The 24,278-nt window shown below is 34.2% G+C and overlaps 1 protein-coding gene across 1 annotated transcript in view; it reads left to right on the top strand.

The window, feature by feature from the left end:
- Nucleotides 1-22,930, top strand: part of LOC135223547 (glutamate receptor ionotropic, kainate 2-like) — a 240,123-nt gene extending 217,193 nt beyond the window's left edge. Inside the window, exons 15-21 of the mRNA XM_064262048.1 lie at nucleotides 5,617-5,751; nucleotides 10,127-10,324; nucleotides 11,964-12,196; nucleotides 13,688-13,803; nucleotides 16,504-16,659; nucleotides 19,237-19,447; nucleotides 20,259-22,930. Of these exons, the coding sequence (XP_064118118.1) occupies nucleotides 5,617-5,751; nucleotides 10,127-10,324; nucleotides 11,964-12,196; nucleotides 13,688-13,803; nucleotides 16,504-16,659; nucleotides 19,237-19,447; nucleotides 20,259-20,260 (1,051 nt within the window). The 3' untranslated portion in view covers nucleotides 20,261-22,930. The remainder of the gene's footprint in view (nucleotides 1-5,616; nucleotides 5,752-10,126; nucleotides 10,325-11,963; nucleotides 12,197-13,687; nucleotides 13,804-16,503; nucleotides 16,660-19,236; nucleotides 19,448-20,258) is intronic.
- The last annotated feature ends 1,348 nt before the right edge of the window (nucleotides 22,931-24,278 follow it).

Raw genomic sequence — 24,278 nt, 5'->3', positions numbered from 1 at the left:
CTTGTATTTAAAGTTTGTATGTCATTGTTGCCAGAGGTTTAGCCTTCGTTACGTATAGCCAATCATCCATCGAGAAACAGGGAAGAATGATGTCATAAGTTACGTAACGAGTGCGTTCGAAACCTTTTCTCTGAGTAAGTTGGCCCGTCTTCAGAAAAGGTCACTTTTACATTATAAATATCAAATTTTATTCAACCTACGTAGTGCAGAATACACTCAAAATTTATGTGTTGATATAATATGTATTCTGAATAAGCGTTATATTTATATGAATGCATAGATAAAAAGTTATTGCGAAAAAACCGTGTTACAGAGGCCCTGAATCTCATAGTAGTGGGCTGCACCCAAAGACTTCTCTAGGTACGCGCCGACTCTCACAGAGGCGTTAGCTATCGAACGGGCAGTAAATTGAGTAATCCCGAATTTTCGAACATAAGAGAAATCGCCAAAAAATGTGGTAGCAACACTGAATATACAATCAATTTAAAATCATAACAATTCCGAGCTAGCATTATCTATTCTAGAATCTCTAACCACCTATCTCTACCTGTCATAACCGTCTTCTTTGCTTTTCACCTGCCCTTATTCCATTCGCCCTTCCTCTCCTTCTATATAGGTTGGTACCTCCTGCAGTGATGAATGTATCCTGATGCAAATTTGGCTTTAAACAGATTTTTGCATAATTTGTTTGTTTTGTATAATTTACAAGATTTATTCTTTTTTTATTTACAGCCTGGAAAATGAAACTTGTTGTCTTGAAACGTTGGCTCAAATAAAGTTTTTTTTTTTGTACCAGCCTGATTCCACTGCCCTCTGATCTTCATATATCGACTGATTAGCTGTCCACCTGTAGCCTTTGTATATATATATATATATATATATATATATATATATATATATATATATATATATATATATATATATATATATATATATGTGGGTGTGTGTGTGTGTGTGTATATATACCACATATATAATATATATATATATCTATATATATATATCTATATATATACCTTTATATATACCTATATATATATCTATATATATCTATATATATCTATATATCTATATTATTCTATATCTCTATATATATATAATATCTCTATATATATATATATCCTATATATATATATATATATATATATATATATACATATATATAAATACATAGATATACTTATATATATACTTATATATATACTCTTTTTTTATTTGACAAGCCTGGAAAATGAAACTGTTGTCTTGAAACGTTGGCTCAAATAAAGTTGTTTTTTTTTTTTTTTTTTTTTTGTACCAGCCTGATTCCACTGCCCTGTGTATCTTCAATATATCGACTGATTAGCTGTCCACCTGTAGCTTTGGGATATATATAGTATATAGAATATAATCTATGTATTAATAATATATAAATATATAATATCATATATATATATATATATATGTGGGTGTGTGGTGTGTGTGTATATATATACATATATTAATTATATATATATAGATAATAATATATATATAGATATAATATATATATAATAAGATATAATATTACTATATATAATATATATATAATAGATATATATACTATATATATATATATATACCTAATTATATATAATAATATATAATATATATATATATATTCATATATATTACCTATAGATACAAATTATACACATACTATATATACCTATATACTAATATATACGTATATGATATATATATATATATATATAATATATAGGCTCTATAAATATATATATATATATATAGCTATATATATTAGGAAAAAAATAACATATCTAAAATATACATATATATATTATATATAGATACTATAAATATATATATAGATACTATATTATCTCATATAGATAATATATATATAGATATATGATATAATAACGTATATATATACTATTATGAGATATATATAATCTATATAGATACTATATATATATATAATATAATACAGATATAATATATATAAATAAAGATAAAATGCCACGAAGGAAAAATAAACGACGAAGTCTGCGAGATCTTCGGCTGAAAAGCCCTTTACTGAAGCAGCTACTGACGAAAAATACGAGAAAAGGAAACAATACAAGAAGGTTTCGTTATAACTGACAGATAGGGATTATAAAAGGATTAGTGCCTAGAATCCGACACACCTGGAAGATAAGGAAACCTTCCCAAACAAGCATAAACAAAGGGTGCAATTAAAGGTTTAAGACAATCATCTCAGATACAATCTCCAGACAATTAAAGGATTATAGGTGACAGCTATACGGAACCTGGTAGACAAAACCATATTCACAAAAAATGACAGATACATTACAATAACTTTTTTTTTTTTTTTTTTTTTTTTAATAACTCTAAGGCAACTGATTTTTATTTAAGTCAGTAATTATATATTTGAGGTCATTCTTAAACATGTTACAGATACAAGGGTTCTAAATGAAAAAGGCCACGACTAACATTGAAAATTACAATGAAAAGTAAGTTGTATTAAAGCAGATTCTAAAAGATTTCGTGATAAGACATCTCTTGACCGTGCAATTACTGAACTGTCAATCCAATTAATTCGGTGGTTGTTTTCACTTAAATGAATAAATAATGCATTAGATTTTTGCCCAGTTTTTACAGAGTATTTATGCTGGCTTAGCCTACTTCTAAGCCCTTGCTCGACTGTCCCAGGTAGAATGAGGGACAATCCATACATGGAATTTATATATTATGTTGTTGCTTTCTCTGGGGCCATTTTTTATTAACATTCTTTTTAGTGTGTTTATTATAGGAAGAAACAAGGTTGACATTAAAAGCTTTTAACAATGGTTTAATGGTTTCAAATCCGTTAAAATAAGGCAAACTGAGAATGTTCTTAGAATTTTCTTTCTGTGTTTGTTTTGTTTTCAGTATAAAACTTTTTGTGGGGCTTTATTATAACAAATGTCTAATATATGTGAAGGATAGCATAAATCTTTCCCTATTTTCTTATGTAATTCAATTTCTTGATCCAAATATTGTGGACTGACAATTCGTAATGGCTCGTAAAAACATAGAGGAAAAAATTGATATTTTTTCCTCTATGTTTTTACGTCAAGATTGGGTTGTTAACTTATCTAGTAAACAAATAAGTGAAAATGTTGTGAGTGCGCTTGGATATGGTTTATCTTTCTTTGCAACAAGTAGACCTTCGGCTTTAATGATTGGGTCATCCCTAAGTAAATTTGAAAAATATTGTGATCTTCCTCAAAATCATTGTCGACATGATTAAAGGTATTGTTTACGGAGCTGCCAATGTTAAGCATGAAAGTAACTCCCTGCTCGCTATAAGAAAAGTTTTGACCGATCTTAAAAAGGACAATACTATCCACATCACAAAAGCGGATAAGTCAAATAGTATAGAATTAGATAAGCTGACTACATATCACGTATGCAAGCCCTACTGGATGATGATGTGACTTATAAAAAACTAAAAAAAATCCTCTTGATCAAGTCATAAAAAACTTCAATAGCATAGTGAAAAGTATCCTTAAAGATAAAACAGAACTACTAGGCAAATTGTCAGTCAATTCTCCTTCGCTACCTTACTTATTTGGATAGTCAAAAACGCACAAAGAAAATAACCCTATGCGGCCTATTATCAGTACTGTTGGTTCAATTTCATATAAACTCTCGAAATATTATCACTAAGATCTTGTCCCCGTTACTTGGAACCATCTCCGATTCTCATATATATAATTCTCTAGGATTTTCGTTGATAAATTATACAAAATTGCTCTTTGCCTACTGATAGATCGTTAGTTTTGACGTATGTTCTCTTTTTACTAAAGTACCCTATAGACTCTATTTTAGAATATCTTAGCAATGAACTAACTCAGCATGAATTACCTCTACCTATAAGTCACATTATTTCACTCACGAGTTTGTGCATTTGTGATTGTAAGTTTTATATTCAATGGTGAATTTTATCAACAAATTTTTGGCATGGCAATGGGAAATCCTTTATCACCATTGCTCTCAAACCTGTATATGGAATTCTTCGAAAAACGCTACTTACCTAATATCATTCATATTCCTGTAAAGTGGTATCGTTACGTTGATGATTGTTTAGCTGTTCTCCTGTCGGTATTGATGTAAATGATTTACTCTCTAAATTAAATAACCAGGTACCATCGATTAAGTTTACTCTAGAATTAGAAAAAGACAATTGCCTCCCTTTCTTAGATGTTTTGATACATAGAGAACCATTTCAATGTAAATTCAGTATTCTCAGGCCACCATCTTAATATAAAAATATCAATTTTTTCCTCTATGTTTTTACGAGCATTACGAATTGTCAGTCCACAATATTTGGATCAAGAAATTGAATACATAAGAAAAATAGGGAAATAGGATGCTATCCTTCACATATATTAGACATTTGTTATAATAAAGCCCACAAAAAGTTTTATACTGAAAACACACAGAAAGAAAATTCTAAGAACATTCTCAGTTTGCCTTATTTTAACGGATTTGAAACCATTAAACCATTGTTAAAAGCTTTTAATGTCAACCTTGTTTCTTCCTATAATAACACACTAAAAGAATGTTAATAAAAAATGGCCCCAGAGAAAGCAACAACATATATAAAATTCCATGTATGGATTGTCCCTCATTCTACCTGGGACAGTCGAGCAAGGGCTTAGAAGTAAGGCTAAGCCAGCATAAATACTCTGTAAAAACTGGGCAAAAATCTAATGCATTATTTATTCCTTTAAGTGAAAACAACCACCGAATTAATTGGATTGACAGTTCAGTAATTGGCACGGTCAAGAGATGTCTTATCACGAAATCTTTTAGAATCTGCTTTAATACAACTTACTTTTCATTGTAATTTCAATGTTAGTCGTGGCCTTTTTCATTTAGACCCTTGTATCTGTAACATGTTTAAGAATGACCTCCGAAACTTAATAATAATTACTTGACTTAAATTAAAAAATCAGTTAGCCGTTAGAAAAAGGGTTTTATTTTAAAAAAAAAAAAAAAAAAAAAAAAAAAACTTAAAAAAAAAAAAAAAAAAAAAAAAAAATTATTGTAATGTTATGTCTGTCAATTTTTTAGGTGTGAATTATGGTTTTGTCTACCAGGTTCCGTATAGCTGTCACCTATAATCCTTTAATTGTCTGGAGATTGTATCTGAGATGATTGTCTTAAACCTTTAATTGCACCCTTTGTTTATGCTTGTTTGGGAAGGTTTCTTATCTTCCAGGTGTGTCGGATTCTAGGCACTAATCCTTTTATAATCCCTATCGTCAGTTATACGAACCTTCTTGTATTGTTCTTTTCTCGATTTTTGTCAGTAGCTGCTTCAGTAAAGGGCTTTTCAGCCGAAGATCTCGCAGACTCCGTCGTTTATTTTTCCTTCGTGGCATTTATCTTTATTTATGGATTTATCACGTTCCTAACTTTCGTGATTCTGTTATACATATATATATATATATATATATATATATATATATATATATATATATATATATATATATATATATATACATATATATATATATATATATATGTATAAGTTCCAACAAAGAAAGGAGAGAAAAGGACAACGACCATTTCCCCCCCTAACAGATTCTCGCCCTACGAGTGGTCAGAGCACGAACGCACTGACGATAAGAAGATCAGCGGCGAGTTTTCCCTCATCAACTGTTTGTGGTTTTGTATTGGTTCTCTCATGCAGCAGGGAGGGGATATCATCCTGCCCAAGTAAGGGGCGTGGGGAGGGGGGTCCTTAGGACCGCAACAGGAATGACAGTGTGTTCATTGTCTTACTTTACTTATTTTCAATTTTTGCTTGGTCTGAATGATATTGTTTTTCTTTCAGTTTGTAGAGCCTGTTTTCTTTTTTTATTTATTTTTTCTTATATTTTTTTTGCAGAGAGTATCTTTTAGAGGTTTTGTATACGAAAAGCTTCACATTGATTGTTTTTTTTTTTAGTATTCTGATTCCTCTAAATGCATGCCATTAAAAATTATCTATCATTTGTACGCTGGATTTTTTCAGTTATTCCTTTCTTTTTTGCTATGTTAGGTTGAATAATCACAAGTTTTCATTTTAAATCAAAGAACAAAAGCTGCAATGAAAATGCTAAAAAACTTGAAGCTTTGTTGAATCACGAAATCGTTAAAATGTTGTTTAATGAAATAGACCTGCAACAAGAATATAAAGGTATTTGTCTCCCGACATCTAAACCATATTTGTCCTACAGTTCGGAATATTTGCAATCTGGAAACGCCCTTCAGCTATCCGTGTGAAAATTACATCTACGAAACAACAATACAGAAATACATTCTTATTTGTAGCCTGTTTTATTGGACCTGACGGTAAGTATCCGGAACCGTTAACATTGGAGCTCCTCGTGATTGGCAGATCAAAACCAGCCTCCACCATTGGCTACAGTTCAAATACATCGACCAATCAGAAGCAAGATAGCAGTTCCAGTGATATCGAGTGAGGATATTTGCCATTAGCCCCCTCCTCCTCTTATATTTAGTCTTATTTATGAAGGCCCCTATTGAGATTTTCATTCTGAGAACCTATGCAAACGTGTTATGTTGACAGTGTATCATCATATGTGCGGTTTTTTGGATGGAGATAAAAGGTAACACGAGCAGCCACTGATTTTTCAGCCCTTTACAGCCTCACAGTTTGAATTTCAGCATTTCTGCAGTCTCTCTCTCTCTCTCTCTCCTCCCCCCCCCCCCCCCCATCTCTCATCGTCTCCTCTCCTCTCTCATCTCTCTCTCTCAGTAAACATGCTGCACTTACCATTAGACCCTATAGTAAGTGAAAGTGTCCTCATGAGAGAGAGAGAGAGAGAGAGAGAATTTCACAAGTAATTGAGTTAATATTTATCTAATTTAAGCGGGTCGCTTTGTCTCACTAAAGTAGCGTTTCCTGCCCAGAACTGCAGACGGTAAAAACTGCACGTTTCAAAGAATTTAACAGTTGTCAATCGTATGAATTTTATATATTTCATCCACATTCTAACATGTTTTCAGAATATAGGAGACTTTCCGATAGACAAATGTAAAGTATAAAAATACAAATGTGAAAAAGAGAAAAATTACCTAGCCGCGAGGTCGGGTCACTGTCATTCCAGCCAGATGTCAGCTGACGAAATTTTTCAAAAAAAAAAAAAAATAATAAAATAAAAGAATAAAAAATAAAAACTGATGTTGCAGCCTCCTCCTCACGCAAGGTCCTTCTTCTCCTACAGGTTTAGTCCCTACGAGGGTTCCTCGTCCTTGTGCAGACCTGGAGAAGAAGGACTCAATGACTCAGATTACTTCAATATGAGCAATTCTTTCTGGTTTATATCCGCCAGCATCTTCAAGCAGGCCCTCTACCCACATCCCAAGTAAGCAAGCACAGGTCCTCTTGGGAGATGTGCATGGGGTCGTAGTCTTTCGTTTGTTTATTTTTTTCTTTTTGCTTTCTTCTTCTTCTTCTTCTTCTTCTTCTTCTTCTTCTTCTTCTTCTTCTTCTGGTCTCTGAAAAGCCGTTGACAGGTGGACGGGAGCCTCCAAGGTCTTGAATAGATGTTCTGACGATGATGGCAGGGATTCATTGTAGTCTTTGTTTTCTTATTAATTTTGTGGCTTCTTCGGCCTAATGTTTGATTATTGTTATAATGAATACCAATTCCGTTTTAGACTCAGTTTTCCTACCCAGTGGATGATATTCCATGACCCGCCCGTTATCTCTCTCGAGCGGTTCCAAACTTCTGACAGCCTGTCTCGTTCCTCTTGCAAAAGAGAGGTTTACGAAGTTGGCGTTGAAGAGGCACTACTTTTCAATGGACTTTTCAAGCGGCCCCTCCCCCCCACCCATCTCTCTCTCTCTCTCTCTCTCTCTCTCTCTCTCGAAACATTTCCTAATTTTCCAAGCAGCACAGAGTACACCTTCAAAGATGTATTGAGTTCAGCTGGATACGCCAAAATGGATTGAACGACAATAGAGGATCAATTTAGGAACTCCAAAGTCGAATTGAGTAAATTACTACAGTGGGTCCAGCCCCTGTTCTTTACTCCAGAATGGAGTAAATGACAAGTGGGCCTTGTCCATTACTCCAAAATGGATTAAATGAACATAGTGAATCCGATCCATTACTCCAAATGAAGTGAACAACTATACCGGCCCGACGTCGATTACCCAAGATGGAGAAGACAACAGTGGTTGATATTAGTAGATACTCCAAATTGGAGGGAGTTGACATAGACGGTTCATTAGATTGGGCAAAATTGAGTGACTGGCTATCACTGTCCAAGTAGATTCACCAATGGAGTGATTGGGAGTGGTTGAGAAAATTAAAGGATCCAAATGGGGTGAATAACAACAGAAATCCAGCAGAATGCTCCAAAACAGAGTGAGAAGGAGAATGACTCTGCGCACTCCAAAAGTGAACGAATAATTTAGCCAGAAGACCATAGAGTGATATATTCAGTATGAGTCGAAAGATGCAGCGAATGATGAGGTCAGATATTTCTGAATGAAGTGATGATCGGTTAGGTACTCCAAAATCAATCAAATACGACAAAATGTGGTGAAAAAAGATTCAACAAAACACTCCAAAATTGAGTGAATTATTGGATAAGATAATTCCATAACTAGAGTGAATGATCAAGAAACAATCCTATTGAAGCAGCAATTTATTCCAGTTGCTTAAGTACCTCCCTGTGAGTTTCTATACCCCTGGAATCACTGACAGCGCTAAATGCTAAAGATTCTTAAAATCGTGGTGGAATTTCTGTTTCCTTTAGGAACTTTGAATGTGCTGTAGTAATTCCCTAGTGCTATTAAGTTGGACGGCATCAGTTTAATGAAACTGTTCTGCGTATATAGCCCTTACCTGCATAACTGGAGCTTTCAGATACAAATCTAAGTCATTTACTACTAGTATTTTGAGACTAACAGTTCCTACCTGTAACACTATTCAGCACCAAACCATGGATATCAAACCCGCGTCAATTCATGAGACCTTCTGTTGTTGTACTTTGGTTCTATGATTATTCTTCAAGACTTGACTAGAACATATGTTTTTGCTTAGAGCTTGCATGTTGTCATTTGGCTGAGATGTGTAGCTATTTATTGACCTCCATTTGTTATTTTTTCTTTATTGCTATAACTAAATATTTTTATATAAATAATGGTAACTCTGAAATTGATGTCATGTCTGCTTAATTTGCCTGCATAAAAGTAGATCATTGTTTAAGTATGCAATAGTTCTTGTTCTTCAGTTTTGTATAGAGAGTTACAGCTTTCTATTTGTTATGTTCTTTCAGAGAAAAATATGTCAGCCTTATACGTCGTTATTTTCACGTTTGGTTTTGGGATACATTTTATTACCCCTGTTCCCTCCTGCTACCGCTGTGATTAGCCTTTGTCCACTGTAGTTATTATCATAAAACACATTTCCCCCCTTGATATGACTGGGGTTAAATCCATTATTCTCATCTGCTTGGCAATTACTTCAAATTCATGGGTTCTGAATCCATTAATATCAAATATATTTCCCTCCCATTGTGTTGCGTTCTGTATTTCATTAGCAAACTGCTTAATATTACTGAGCTTCATAACATTCCCTGAAATATTGGTCAGATAAGATTCTAATGAGAAAGATTTAAGAACGTTGCGGTTCTTGGTATGGCAGCTTTTCACTGAATATTTTTCTGATTGAGCACTTTTTAACTATGCCATGTTTCTCCTTTTCTACCGTCCCTCCTTGCTTTTTCCTTTTTGTTCCTTTTCTCTTCATTTCGACGCATTCCTTCTCTTTTAACGCTGCTATTATCATTCCTCTTCAAATCTTGCCACTCACCGATGTCCCGTTTATGTTTTTCTTATTCACTTTCTGTCCAATTTCCTTTGTTAATTTCATGTTACGTTTTATCTGCCCTAATCACCTTTCTATTTGGCTGTTCATCTTTCAAAAACCCTTTCCTTCTAATCATTATACCTTTATTATCCTTTACCTATCTCCTTTTCACATCCACCATCCACACACCTTGATCTCTAACCCACTCCCCCTCCCGCCACTCCTACCCACCCGCAACACCACCCCCCTCCCCCACCTTGCAGGGCGGTGTCGACGCGGATGGTGGCAGGTATGTGGTGGTTCTTCACCCTGATCATGATCTCGTCCTACACGGCTAACTTGGCCGCCTTCCTCACCGTCGAGAGGATGGAGTCTCCCATCGAGTCCGCTGAGGATCTGGCCAAGCAGACCAGGATCAAGTACGGCTCCCTCTATGGGGGCTCCACCTGGACATTCTTCAGGTACCTGAGTTCAGTTTTCTCAGCTTTTCTTTCCTTTAGTTCCTGTGAAAAATGTACATCACTTCTGTTGGGCAGGGTTCTCTCTCTCTCTCTCTCTGTTCAAGAATGGAGGTCAACATCAATTAGGAATAGGTGGAACTGAAATAGGAAAATACTGAACAAAATTAGGAACGGAGCAGAAATATATAAAGTTGGAACATAAATAGGAGAAGATGAAACGGAAATAGAATAAGAAATAGCAGAACAGGAAATGGTGGAGTAGAAACAGGAAAAGGGTGGAACAGAGCAATGAAAAGGAGCAAAAATTTGAAAAGATGGAGCAGAAATAGGAGAAGGTGGAGTAGAAATAGGAAAGCTGGAGCAGAAGCAGGAAACGTTAGAGTAGAAGTAGGAAAAGGTGGAGTAAAATCGGGAGAAGGTGGAACAGAAATGGGAAGAGGTCTGGTAATACCAGGAAAGATGGATTAGAATTAGGAAAAATTATTGCAGATACAAAAAAAGGTGGCTCAGAAATAGGAAAAGTTCTAACAGAAAAAGGAAAAGGTGGAGCAAAAATAGGACAGGCTGGAGTAGAAATACGAAAAGGCGGAGCTGAAACAGGGGAAAGGGTATAGCAAGAGCAGGAAAACATAGCAGAAATACGAAAAAGGTGGAGCTGAAACAGGGGAAAGGGTATAGCAAGAGCAAGAAAACGTATAGCAGAAACAGGAAAAGGTGCAGCAGAAATACAAAAAGATGGAGTAGAAGCCATGGAAAAGTTTTAGCAGAAATTGGAAAAGGTGGAGCAGAAACAGGAAAAGTTGGAGCAAAAGCAGGAAAGGGTATAGCCGAAACAGAAGAGGCAGAGCAGAAACAGGAAGAGGTAGGGCAGAAATACTCCCTTGAGAAATATGAGTTCTGAGAACAATCTCATTAGACTTAACAGCCATTTGTGGATGGAGGGAGAGGGCCAAATGTTGGAAGGTGAGAGAGAGAGAGAGAGAGAGAGAGAGAGAGAGAGAGAGAGAGAGAGAGAGAGCAAATTTATAGTTGATTCTGTGAAAGTCTACTATATAATAGTTTCCAATATATGTCACAAAGGAAGAGAGAGAGAGAGAGGAGAGAGAGAGAGAGAGAGAGAGAGAGAACTTTAATAAGGCAGCAAGTTCATGAAAGTCTACAGGCCAAGTTTCAGTTATAGGATCATTGGCTGAGAGATACTGATTAGTTGATTGGTGGGATGGATTAAAGTGGTGTCACTCCAAAAGATTGCAAACTCCGAGAGAGAGAGAGAGAGAGAGAGAGAGAGAGAGAGAGAGAGAGAGAGAGCGAGAGAGTATCCCTTCCCTCAGAACTGTTTTAGAGAAAGTTCTGTTTGAGGTTTCCCCATAATACTTTATTCACGTAAATCAAATATAGGCTGATTGCAAAACTTCCCTAACACAATTTCGCAGTTTATATGTATCTGTACACATAACGATTACCCTTCTGGTATTCATTCGTAAGTTTTAAACAGTCTTTATCTCAAACATTTGTTTCAAGTAACGGAGCTAAGCGACATGCCTAGAAATTATACTAATTTACTCAATGATAATAAGAACTAATAAAAACCCTAGCGCAAACATTTCCCTATCCCTGTCCCACCCAACTCGTCCGAAAGCACGTCGAAGGTGCCGACCTACCAGCGCATGTTCAGCTTCATGGAGTCGCAGAACCCGTCCGTGTACACGAAATCGAACGCGGACGGAGTGAAGAGGGTGCAGAAGGGAGACGGCCAGTACGCCTACATGATGGAGTCCTCCACCATCGAGTACATCACCGAGAGGATGTGCGATCTCACCCAGGTCGGGGGACCTCTCGACTCCAAGAGCTACGGCATCGCCCTGCCCCCAGGTAGGTTTCGATTTAAAATATATATATATGATCTATATATTATTATTATAATTTATATATTATATTAATATATATATTATATAATATATATAAAATATATATTTATAAATAATTATATATATCTATATATATAATATATATAAATCTTATAATATATGATATATATATATAATATATATATATATTATATATATATATATATATATGTATATATATATATATATATATATATATATATATATATATATACATATATATATGTGTGTGTGTGTATGTATGTATGTATATATAGATAGACAGATCTACAGATATATATATATATATATATATATATATATATATATATATATATATATAGATATATATTATATATATATAATACAGCATTAGCACTCTTCTCTAGGATCTCCGTACCGTTCGTTGATGAACTCTGCGCTTCTGAATTTGAAAGAATCAGGTCAACTGAGCTACATGAAACGGAAATGGTGGAAAATGGCCCGAGGTGGCGGTAGATGTCTGGTAAAAATGATGATGGAATGAAATATACAAATCTCTCTCTCTCTCTCTCTCTCTCTCCTCTCTTTAACGCGTGTGCGGGCATTGGCCTCGGATCTAACAAAAGTGTTTTGAAAAGCCAAACTGAATTAATCAATAGTTTCAAACGCAGGTCAAGACCGAGACAAACCAAAATGCTTACAGCAAATATCCGTAGCCGACATCGTTTGAGCTTCAGTCTGGCTTCTGATTGGCCGAAGCTTCTGAACTGTAACCTCTGTGGGTGGTGAGCATCATGAGCTTCCATCAATCAGGATTAGTTTTAGTGATATCGGCTACGGAAATTTACCGTCAGCTGCAATAAAATCCAGACTATAATCCTCTTTATTTTGACTATCTAACTGGCTTTTTTTGCAGCCGTTATATATTCAATGGAATAAATATGTTTGTATATGCCATTATTAACCAAGTAATAAACAGTTACTAACTGATATGCTTTTCTTGCAAGATATCATAGCATACCGTCCGACATTTCGGGATTCTTTCCTCACAATTTTTTTTTAAGAGATAACTCTCTTTTATCTGTGGTTGTAATTGGTTTTGAACTTATTGAACTATAGAGTTAACATTATTGTGATATTGTTAGGATTGCTTTATGTACGTAATTTCTCTATAAATCTCGAATTGGCATCACTTTCCAAGCATTACTTTTCTAGACTTATTTCGCATGAATGGCCGTTCATTTTGGATAATAATAATAATAATAATAATAATAATAATAATAATAATAATAATAATAATAATAATAATAATAATAATAATAATAATAATAATAATAATAAAGGAATATAAATACCTATTGAATACAATGAAGGAAAGAGAACGACCCCAAATTTCGAAAGAGTTGCTGACTAGCCAAATTCTGTCGGTGCTCGAAACGGCAACCCCACTTTAGGCCAAAACTGCCACCTCCAACGCTTTTGTCTCCTGACGCAGGGTCGCCCTTCACGAACGCGATCTCGGAGGCCATCCTGAGCCTGCAGGAGAGCGGGAAGCTGCAGGAGCTGAGGACGCGCTGGTGGAAACACAAAAAAGGAGGGGGAAGATGTAAAGTAAGATGTTCAGTCTCGTCCATAGACCCTCTCGGTTCTGTTCTGCTTTCGTGTCGCTTTTGTTTCCCGTCGTCGGGTCTGTTCTTTAAAAATGTTTTTCTTGCATTCATTTTCATTTTTAGAAATGGAACCCTGGAAATTATTTGCTGGTGCTCTTTCGTTTGTTTGTGGCTTTTCTTTGAAGATTATGTTTTACAAATTTGATCCTTGGTTTCCCGCCATCGGCTTTGTTTTGCAAATTTTGACGCTTTAAGTTTATATATTATGTCTGCTGTTCCTTTACTTAGATGTGTTTTATTCGAAAGATGTTTGCGTTTCTTTTTTTTATTGCATCATCCTACAAGAGCTACCTGCTCTTTCATGTTTTCTGGCGAGTTTTTTCAACTATTTATATTACATTTGATTCAAATAGAACACTGACGAAATTTTATCCTTTCTATAGATTTTTTTTATCATTTATTTTTATAGATAGTCATTAATTTTTGTGTTGCTTTTGTAATGCTGTTATAACTTTTATTACTTTGCTGGTAAGTAATCTTTCAATTTAGGTAGGGTAGAAATATATTGAATTTTCACCATTATTTTCCTTTTGCCAAAATCTAATGGTACGGATACCTATACTCTGTTTTTTTCCATCTGTCCATCCGCCTGTGGTGTTTTTGTATGGTAACACTGCGTCCCGAGCTTTAGATAGTTACATTCAACGATTATAATAATATCCTATTTCGAATATTAACGGTGTAATTCGCATACAGTAAATTATTAAAACACTTTTCACTTGCAAATGTACACCCAGATATCCTTTTATTTACCTAAAACTTACAAATAGCGTAACTATCTAAAGCCCGGGACGCAGTGTTACCATACAAAAACACCACAGGCAGATGGACAGATGAAAAAAAACAGAGTATAGATGCCCTTAACTCTCCCAGGCCTGTTACTTAAAAGCTGACAATAATAATTATTCCTACGATATTTTCAGAAAAAATGAATGACCTTTCTGCAATGCTTTATGGAATGCTTGTTCTTTCCTTTGTGGAATGCTGTTTGGAAGTCTAAACGATGTTATTTTCCAGCATGTAGAAATTGGGTTCCTATAGTTTGTAATTCGTGCTATTATTGATGCGTAATTATATATTCTTTGTTAATACTGTTTTGATATTTGTTGTTATTAAAGTTACTTTATTTATCCGATGGCTTGAAGTGGTGAAGGATGATGATAAAGAATTGCTCACATAACAGTTTAAAGCAAGTGTATAGATGTACATCATAAGCACACATGCATACATATACATAAAGGTATACCTACATATAGTAGTATATATATATATATATATATATATAATATATATATATATATATATATATATATATGTATATATATATATAATTATGTGTTGTGTGTGTGTGTGTGTCTGTATTAGTATATATATTATATATATATATATATATATATATATATATATAGATATATATATATATATATATATATATATATATATAAATATATATATATATAGGTATATATATATATATATATATATATATATATATATCATAATAACACACACACACACACATATATATATATATATATATATATATATATATATAGTATGTATGTATGTATGTATGTAGTATATATATATATATATATATATATATATATATATATATATATATAAATGTTTGTATGTTTTTGCGTCATTCAAATCTGAACCATTTGACTCAAGTAGACAAACTTTGGCGCATGGCCATCATTTGACCAAACTTAGATAAAAGGGTAGGTTCCAAAACCACAGCCCCGGCCTCTTCCCCTTCCCCTTCCCCAAGCCCCTTCCCACTTCCCTTTGTAAATCATATGGGAAATAAAATCTACGTTTTCCATAGCTCATTTTACGTATGTACTCGAGACCATAGAAATAGATTATTGAAAATGCTTCTCAGTCGCCACATTAACACCCGGTTAAAAGGGTCAGTCACCATAATAATACCTGGATGAAAGGAACAGACAGTACAGTAATATCTGGATAAAGGGAAAGTCACCACAATAATGTCTGGATGAAAGGGTCAGTCAGCACAGTAAAACCTGGATAAGATGGAAAATCAACACAGTAATACCTGGATAAATTGGACAGTCGACAATCAACACAGTGATACCTGGATAAAAGAGGCAGTCACCACAGTAATGATGTCAGTTCACCCACGACTGTTTGAAGGGTGAATGTTTGCATGAATAATATAGAACTGTCAGTCGGACTGTCAACACAAACCCCTCCCCATTTCTCTTTTGCCTTCCCTATATCTTCCCCCTTCCCCTTCCCTCTTCCATCCCCCTCCCCTCCCTAACCCCTTTCCCTGTTCCCTCTTCCTACACAGGCTGTCATTTAGAGTTTTCTGGGCAGAAAAGCTTCCACATAGAACACCTGGGTATATTTATACACACAAGCATACGCTCTCTAGGTGATAAAGATTTACACACATGGAAATACTAAACAACGCATGCATACATACATGTACATAGCCTAAACAACACATAACACCCACACACGTAATCCCCCAAACACTTTGACATAAGACACAGGAGGTGTCAGAATTTTTCGCGCAACAAGCGAGAATCCAATTTAACTCGAAGTTAAAGTTTTCATCTTCCTCCTCCTCCACCTCCTGCTCCTCCCCACCCCACTATGGCGTCGACAGAACGACGAATCGCAGGGGTCGTCGAAGGCCAACGCCCTCGGGGTGCACAACGTGGGCGGTGTCTTTGTGGTCCTTCTGGCTGGAATGGGTCTGGCCTCCGTCGTGGCCGTCTGCGAGTTCGTCTGGAAGTCCAGGAAACTCGCCACTCAAGAACATGTGAGCTTTGCTATATGCCTTTTCTTTTAATATTTAGTTATCTTTATTTTTATTTTGTACATTTTTCTGGTTCAGAGGAACGCATGAATTCTCGATTTGTTACTTATATATATATATATATATATATATATATATATATATATATATATATATATAGATATATATATATATATATATATATATATATATATATATATATATATATATATATATATATATATATATATATATTAATTTTCATCTTTTTAGTTTGTTAGCTTACATATGTCAATATTATACTATTTTATGTTCTTTAAACATTTAGTTATTTTTCTTTTTATTTTATACATTTTTCTGATAACAAACGAACGCATGACTTCTCGATTTACTTATTTATTTATATATTTGTTTATTAATTTTTATCCTTTTAGTTTATTAGCTTACATATGTCAATGTTGTCCTTTTATTTTATATTTTTGTAACATTTAGTTTTTTTTCTTTTTCATTTTATAAATTTTTCTGGTCACAGAGGAACGCCATGATTTCTCGATTTACATATTTGTTTATATATTCATTATTAATTTTATCCTTTTAGTTTATTAGCTTACATATGTCAATGTTGTCCTATTTTATATTTTTGTAACATTTAGTTTTTTCTTTTCATTTTATAAATTTTTCTGGTCACAGAGGAACGCATGATTTCTCGATTTACATATTTATTTATATATTCATTTATTAATTTTTATCCTTTTAGTTTATTAGTTTACATATGTCAATAATTTCCTATTTTATGTTCAGTTGTACTCTTCATGTTATTTTATGTTAACATAAACTCTATGTTTATGTTAAACTTTTATTTTATTCTAATTAACTTTTTTTCTATTTGTAAACTACATTCTATTTGACTGACTATTTTTCCTTTCAGAGAGCAGCTGATTAATGACGGATCCAGCGGCCAAATTATTATTATCACTTTATTATAATTGGTACTGTCATTATAAGTCAAGAAGGAATAATAAAAACAAATAAAGATAAGTACCACAGAAAGATAGATAAGATTCAAAATGAACTATCAAGTATGTCAACCAGAAACTGGATAAACCTAAGTCTGGCAATGTAAACATTTATAATTTTGTATTTAAAGGATACTTTGGTATTCTTTTGTATCTTATTAATGGAATAAGTTTAAGCTCTATATTCTTCTTTTAGTATGATTTTATTTGTAATAAAGGCAGTCATAGACACACGTGAACATATATATGTATACATATACACGCATATATATTTGTATATATATACATACATATATTATATATATATTATATAATATATAATATATAATATATATATATATATATATATATATATATATATATATATATATAAGTGAAGTGCGTGTATGTGTATGTCTGTATGTGCGCGTGAGTACAATCATGTACATGTTTCTGAAGCTGAAAGATTCATCGAGAATCACTGGGAATCGAGAGTGATCCCAAAATATGCGGTAAATAGAAATAGTTTCTAATATTTTTGTATTGTTAGAAAAGAATTGAAGTGTACTGTAGTTCAGTAGGTGAACAAATATAAAGCAATTTTCATGTATGTTGTTTCTTTAATGTCCTGTTAATGTCGAACTCACCGTAAGTTGGGAATTACAGATCTAAATTGACAAATCATGTGGTGAAAGTCGCTGTTTTCTAAACCAGACCAAGGCTCGAATCCTGGTCAGCGCTGAAGAGGTTCTCAATTAAAATTCCCTTTGATGGTACATTATTCCCAAGGTAATGTGAATTCGATATTAAACTATGTTTTTGGTTTGAAATCTGTGAACGCAGACACACTAACAGGCAAACTTCCAGGCGCGGTGCGCGCGCAAACACACAAACACACACACACAAATCTTTCTGTCTATCGAAATACATTCCTTAATCCACTAAGATTTTCTTTAAATGGCCTTATCATCAAGAAGAGGGTATTAAAACCATTATATCTAAAAAAGAAGCAATTTTATCTTTCGATCTATCTATATATCTGCTTATCTATCCAATAAGTTCATCACTTTTCCACAGAGCTTCAGACTAAATGACCTTATCATCAACATAAAGTTTTTTGGAAAGTTTTTTGAAAGTATATTTTCAAATATATAATATATATATTATATATATATATAATATATATATTATATATATAATATACATATGTATGTACATGTTATTTTGTATATATCCTATATGTATCTATATATATATATATATATTATCTATATATAATATATATTATATATATATATAATAATATATTATAATATACATATATATATATTATATATATATATATATATATATCTATATATATATATATATATATATACTATATATATATATATATATATATATATATATATATATATATTATATATAGTATTATATATATATAATATTTTATATATTGTCTCTATCTGTCAGTCTACCTATCAATCTATTGAATATATTCCCTTTTTCACGAATAATCACATTTAAAAAATGAATATTTGTTCTTCCCTGCCCCCCCCACCAAAACCCCTACTCCCGGACGTCCCTCCCTCCCTCCCCCACACAGGGGTCTGTGTGGACGGAGATGAGCAAGGAGTTCAAGTCAGCGTTGTCGTGCGACGCGCGGCTCCTTCGAAGGGCAAGCGGTCAGCACCAGCACCCCGGAGGAGGACAAGGCGGCCTCCTTCCACTCGACCAACATCTACGACTCGACCTTCACCGCCTCTCAGTACTCGACCTTCACTTGCAAGGACCCGATTTCCTGACAGTTGCCTCATGTGAGTTGGGGCTTCTCTCTCTCTCTCTCTCTCTCGTCTCTCTCTCTCTCATCTCTCTCTTAATATTGTCGAAAAGTAGGTGAATTACACTACACATATGAGGACAACTAAATCTCTCTCTCTCTCTCTCTCTCTCTCTATCTCTCTCTCTCCTCTCTCTCTCTCTCGTTTTATATTGTTCTAGGTAGGTGAATGACACATAGAAGGACAATCTAAATCTCTCTCTCCCTCTTTCTCCTTTCTCTTCTCTCTCTCTCTCCTCTCTCTTCTCTTTATATATATATATATATATAGTATATATATATATATATATATAGTATATATATATATATATAATGTAAATATATATACTATGATATATTGGTCGAAAGTAGGTGAATTACACTATACAATAGAAGGACAACTAATCTCCTCTCTCCTCTCTCTTATATATTATTTAAAATATGATAATATATTATATATATTATATATATAATATATATTATTATATAATATATAGTTCCGAAAGTAGGTGAATTATAAACTACAACATAGGGAAGAACTAAATCTCCTCTCCTCTCTCCGGCTCGCTCTCTTCTTTCTTTTATATTGTTAAAGTGGTGGAAATTACACATAGAAGGACAACTAAATCTCTGTCTGTCTCTCTCCTTGTTATCTTGAATGCATGGAAATCGATCAAGATAACTAAATAACTAGTTCGAAATAATCACAAGCCTACAATTATACAATAATTTCGTTTGTATAATCCTCTCTTTAGTCAAAGAATCCTTCGACGGGCGCAATCTTAACTTCTTTTCCTCTGTCCTCCCAGAATCCTCCGACGGGAGACTCGCCGGACGCCTTTGGTCCGGACGAGATTCCCCCGTGCCCCCCTCCTATGGCGTCCATCCGCGGGACGCCCTCTATAGAACGGGCTTCCAGGGCCTCGTCCGTGCCACCAGAAGCCCTTCAGGATATTGCGGCGACTGCGGGGGCTGCCGAGTCGCAGCAGGGTCAGTCGGAGGGCACAGGCGCCAACCTACAATCCCCCGACCTGCCCTTCCAGCTCATCTCGACCGTATGACGATAGGAGAGCTTAGGTCGCCGCAAGTCGTCCTCGTCTCCCGCTATTACTCACATCGCCGTCACCAGGCTCTGAGGGCAACAAGGAGATGCCGAAGGAGAAGAAGAGCGGAACTGTGAAGGCCTCGACGCTCGTCATTTTGAAGAAGAAGCAGCATGGAACTGTGAAGGTTACAATAAACATTTCTTTTCATGATCGAGAATCGCACAAGAAGAAGAATCAGGAGAAGCGCGGAACTGAGAAGACGCCGTTCAGGAAAATGTTAAAAAATCGATCGCTTTTTGTCCGAAATGTTCCCCATGTCTTGAAAAAATAATGGTCTTAATGAACCTTACAGAATGTAACGCAAAATCACAGGACGGGTTAACACTGGCTTTTGATAACTGATGATAACAGGAACAATTGATGTCCTGAAACAAGTAAATTTCTTAAGAACCAGATTCCCTTTCAAATTTAATGCTGCTAACAGCGTCATGAACTGACTCGTCGTGGTCTCACAAAGACATGGGAAACATCAATGTTTGCAATACGAGAAGGAATTTCGTAAGTCCTTAGATGAGCTCTTTCAAACTCCTTGTGTCCCAGATAGCGGGAAGGCAGTTAAGCCATGATAATGACCTCGAATAGCGGTGACCTAAGCTGCGACCTGACCAAGAACTTAGTACCTCAAGGAGGTACTTGAACCCTGGGGCCAAGTGTGATAAATTTGCGCCCAATTTTTTGCTACGTCAACTCAAAGACATTCGTCAGTCGAAAGAAAATGAGTGACGATATATTTTATAAATATATTTATCAGTGTGGAAACTATAATACAGAATATAGTGGTGTTTTGGACGATTCGTCGCCAGCCAGTTATTAAAGATGAAATCAGATGAGTGTATTTTCGTGTTCAAATTGTCATTCTTATTCTGGAATTTTGGAACTGTTGCATAAATCTGGAGAGATGGAAGCAGCAAAATGTCATTTAAGAATTTTTATTTCTCCTTTTATTCACTAATAATTTTCCCCTTCCTTTTTTTTTAATAATTTTCGAGAATCATTTAATGCAGTGAAATTTCTAATCCCTTTTTTGTTAATAATTTGGAATTGTCATTTTATATACTTTAGGTTTTGGCATACTTTCAAATGTAGCGTAATTTGGAAATTTCAAAAAGTAAACTAATTATGTTTTAACTTATAATTATATATCACTGATATTTCCCTCACTTTTACTGTCACTTTTGAAGTGTCAGCTGAATTGTTTTAGCCTCATATCAAACTTATATTTTGACGTAAATTGAACGACCAAGTTATTCATAACATTACATAGGTCAAGACAAAGGAAAATCAACTCCCGCCAGTCTCAGTTCTAGAAAAACCAAAAGAAAGTAACCAACTTAAAAACTGATTTCCAAAGGAAGCAGTAAGTTTAAAAACTTATTTTTAAAGGGAATAACAAGTTTAAGACTGATTTTTAAAGTTTTTCGTTACTATAATCTGATGTTTGAGTATATCATGAAACAAAAAGAACTGTTAGGTCAACATTTTGACAACTTTGACAAATTTATAACATGCACTGGAAAGTGATTCGAGTTGTAATCATTCTAGATATGTGATCGGATTATGGTTCAGTGTGATGTATTTTGCCAATATTATAAGTTTTTCAATGTGTAAAAGACCCATATCAAAAATGATTGTCATCAATGGATCAGAAGTTATCAAAAGGTTTCTCTACCATAGCCTTGATTTTAAACTGACAAAAGGACAATCATTCATTTAAGGCTTTGCAAATCATTGGAAGGAAGTCTCTGAAGACTGAATTGTGAAATAGGACAGAACGTGTGAATTTCATCATTGGGAATTATAGATGTTTTTACTTTTTTACGCATATATAATTATACGATAGTATGTATGTATGTATGTGAGAATATATGTATGTATGAATGTATATCGTATGTGCGTGTGTTAGTGAATATTTACATATAAATTCATACTTTACTGACTTAGGTTTTTCATTTAATGATTTTGTTCGAAAGCCACGAAGAAGAGTTAAGAGAAATTGTTAATAAATGATCAATTTAAATTTCATATTTTATTATCAATCCTTTAAACTAAACGTTCTAATTCTGCTGATCGTAAATTGCAAATTGACCTTTATTTGCCCATAGCTTTGCTGTCATTGGTTCTGACATCAAGAAAGCTATTTACTTAACTAGGATGACAGTTTTTAAGTAATGTAAACAAGTCTTATAACTGATGTGACGTGAAATTGAAATAGATTAAAAGATCTTTTTCACAGGATATTTTTTTTAATTTACTCGTGAGAAAACTCATACGTAGGTTATTCATTACTTCATTGCATATTTACGACTTATCAGCAGACGGTTAATTCATTTGCAGTACATACATCTTTACATACAAATTTGTTAATGATCTTGAAATGCACACAAATATTATATATATATATATAATATATATATATAATATATATATAATATATATATATATATATATATATATATATATATATATATATATTGTGGCTACAGTATGACTTTTAAGTGTGACTATGAAGGTTTGTACAAATCAAGAGAGGCCAATTAAGCATTGACAGCATACACTGACGTCTTCTGTCGGTTCGGTCAACTTAGCCAAGTTTCGATCCGCACTGGAGGTATATCTACATGGCTCTCTTCGTACGTAGCAGTGTTTATATAAGAAGCTGTTTTCGAATAAATAGGTTTTGAAAACGGACGTGTTTCATTCCTACCTTTCTTACAATAAACGACTGAAAGAGAATGTTGGAACTCGGGGTGGTTCTTTTTAGAGATTTCAGTTGATTTTTTATGGCTTCCTAATTGCAGGTATGAACTCTACGCGATGCAGGTCTCGCTGACTTTCCTTCCCCCTCGCCTCAATCTCTCTCTCTCCCTCTCTCTCTCTCTCTCTCTCTCTCTCTCTCTTACACATCATGTTAACGGCATTCTGTCGTATAGATGCAAGTTACATACTTACATTTATTTACTTGGCATGATGTCTACAGGGGTAAACATAAATGAGCCTAAATCCTTCAGCTCTCTCTCTCTCTCTCTCATCAGAGCATTGACACACTGTCGTTAAAGTCCACGATCATATTTACATACAGTTTTATTAAATTTTTCTAAACAACAAGCTCTCTCTCTCTCTCTCTCCGAACTGTTCCACAAAAAGAGAAAGAAAAAAGAACAGCGCCATATTTCATATCGCCATGGCATATTTATTAATTTTCCTTAAACTGTCTGACGCCAAAAGCAGAGACAGGGGGATGTTGGATTGGGGATGGGTGGGTTGGGGGAGAAAAGGGCGGGGGGGGGGCTGCTTTGTCGGAAGTTGACGAATGACCTGCGGGATAAACCACAAGGGAAATCGTTCACTTCTCCGTCAAGAAAATGGCAAAATGAGGAAACGAATACACGTCGTGGGACAGGTCTGGTGTGTTTGCTCGCTGGAATGTCTTTGTCCGCGTTTTTGTTCTTGTGTAATATTTGCGTCTGAATGGCTTTCCTTTTCTTTGTTGGTTCTTCGGTGGACGTCCTTGACTTATCGTTCTTAAGAAGAAATTCCCTCATTTTTGTACATGTGTGCGATTCCTTGTGAGTGAAAAAATATGATTTAAAAAGTAGGTCATACAACAATTTGGAGAAAACATAATTTGCAAGTGTATATAAACATTCAGTTGATTTAATTAACTGCAAAACGCATGATTTAAAAATGCGGACATTATTATGAATTAAAAAATGTCACTGAAAA

The sequence above is a fragment of the Macrobrachium nipponense genome, chromosome 10 (assembly GCF_015104395.2).
Source record: "Macrobrachium nipponense isolate FS-2020 chromosome 10, ASM1510439v2, whole genome shotgun sequence".
Lineage (NCBI taxonomy): Eukaryota > Metazoa > Arthropoda > Malacostraca > Decapoda > Palaemonidae > Macrobrachium > Macrobrachium nipponense.
Note: the sequence above shows the minus strand (reverse complement) of the source record. Positions and strands in the feature narration are given on the sequence as shown.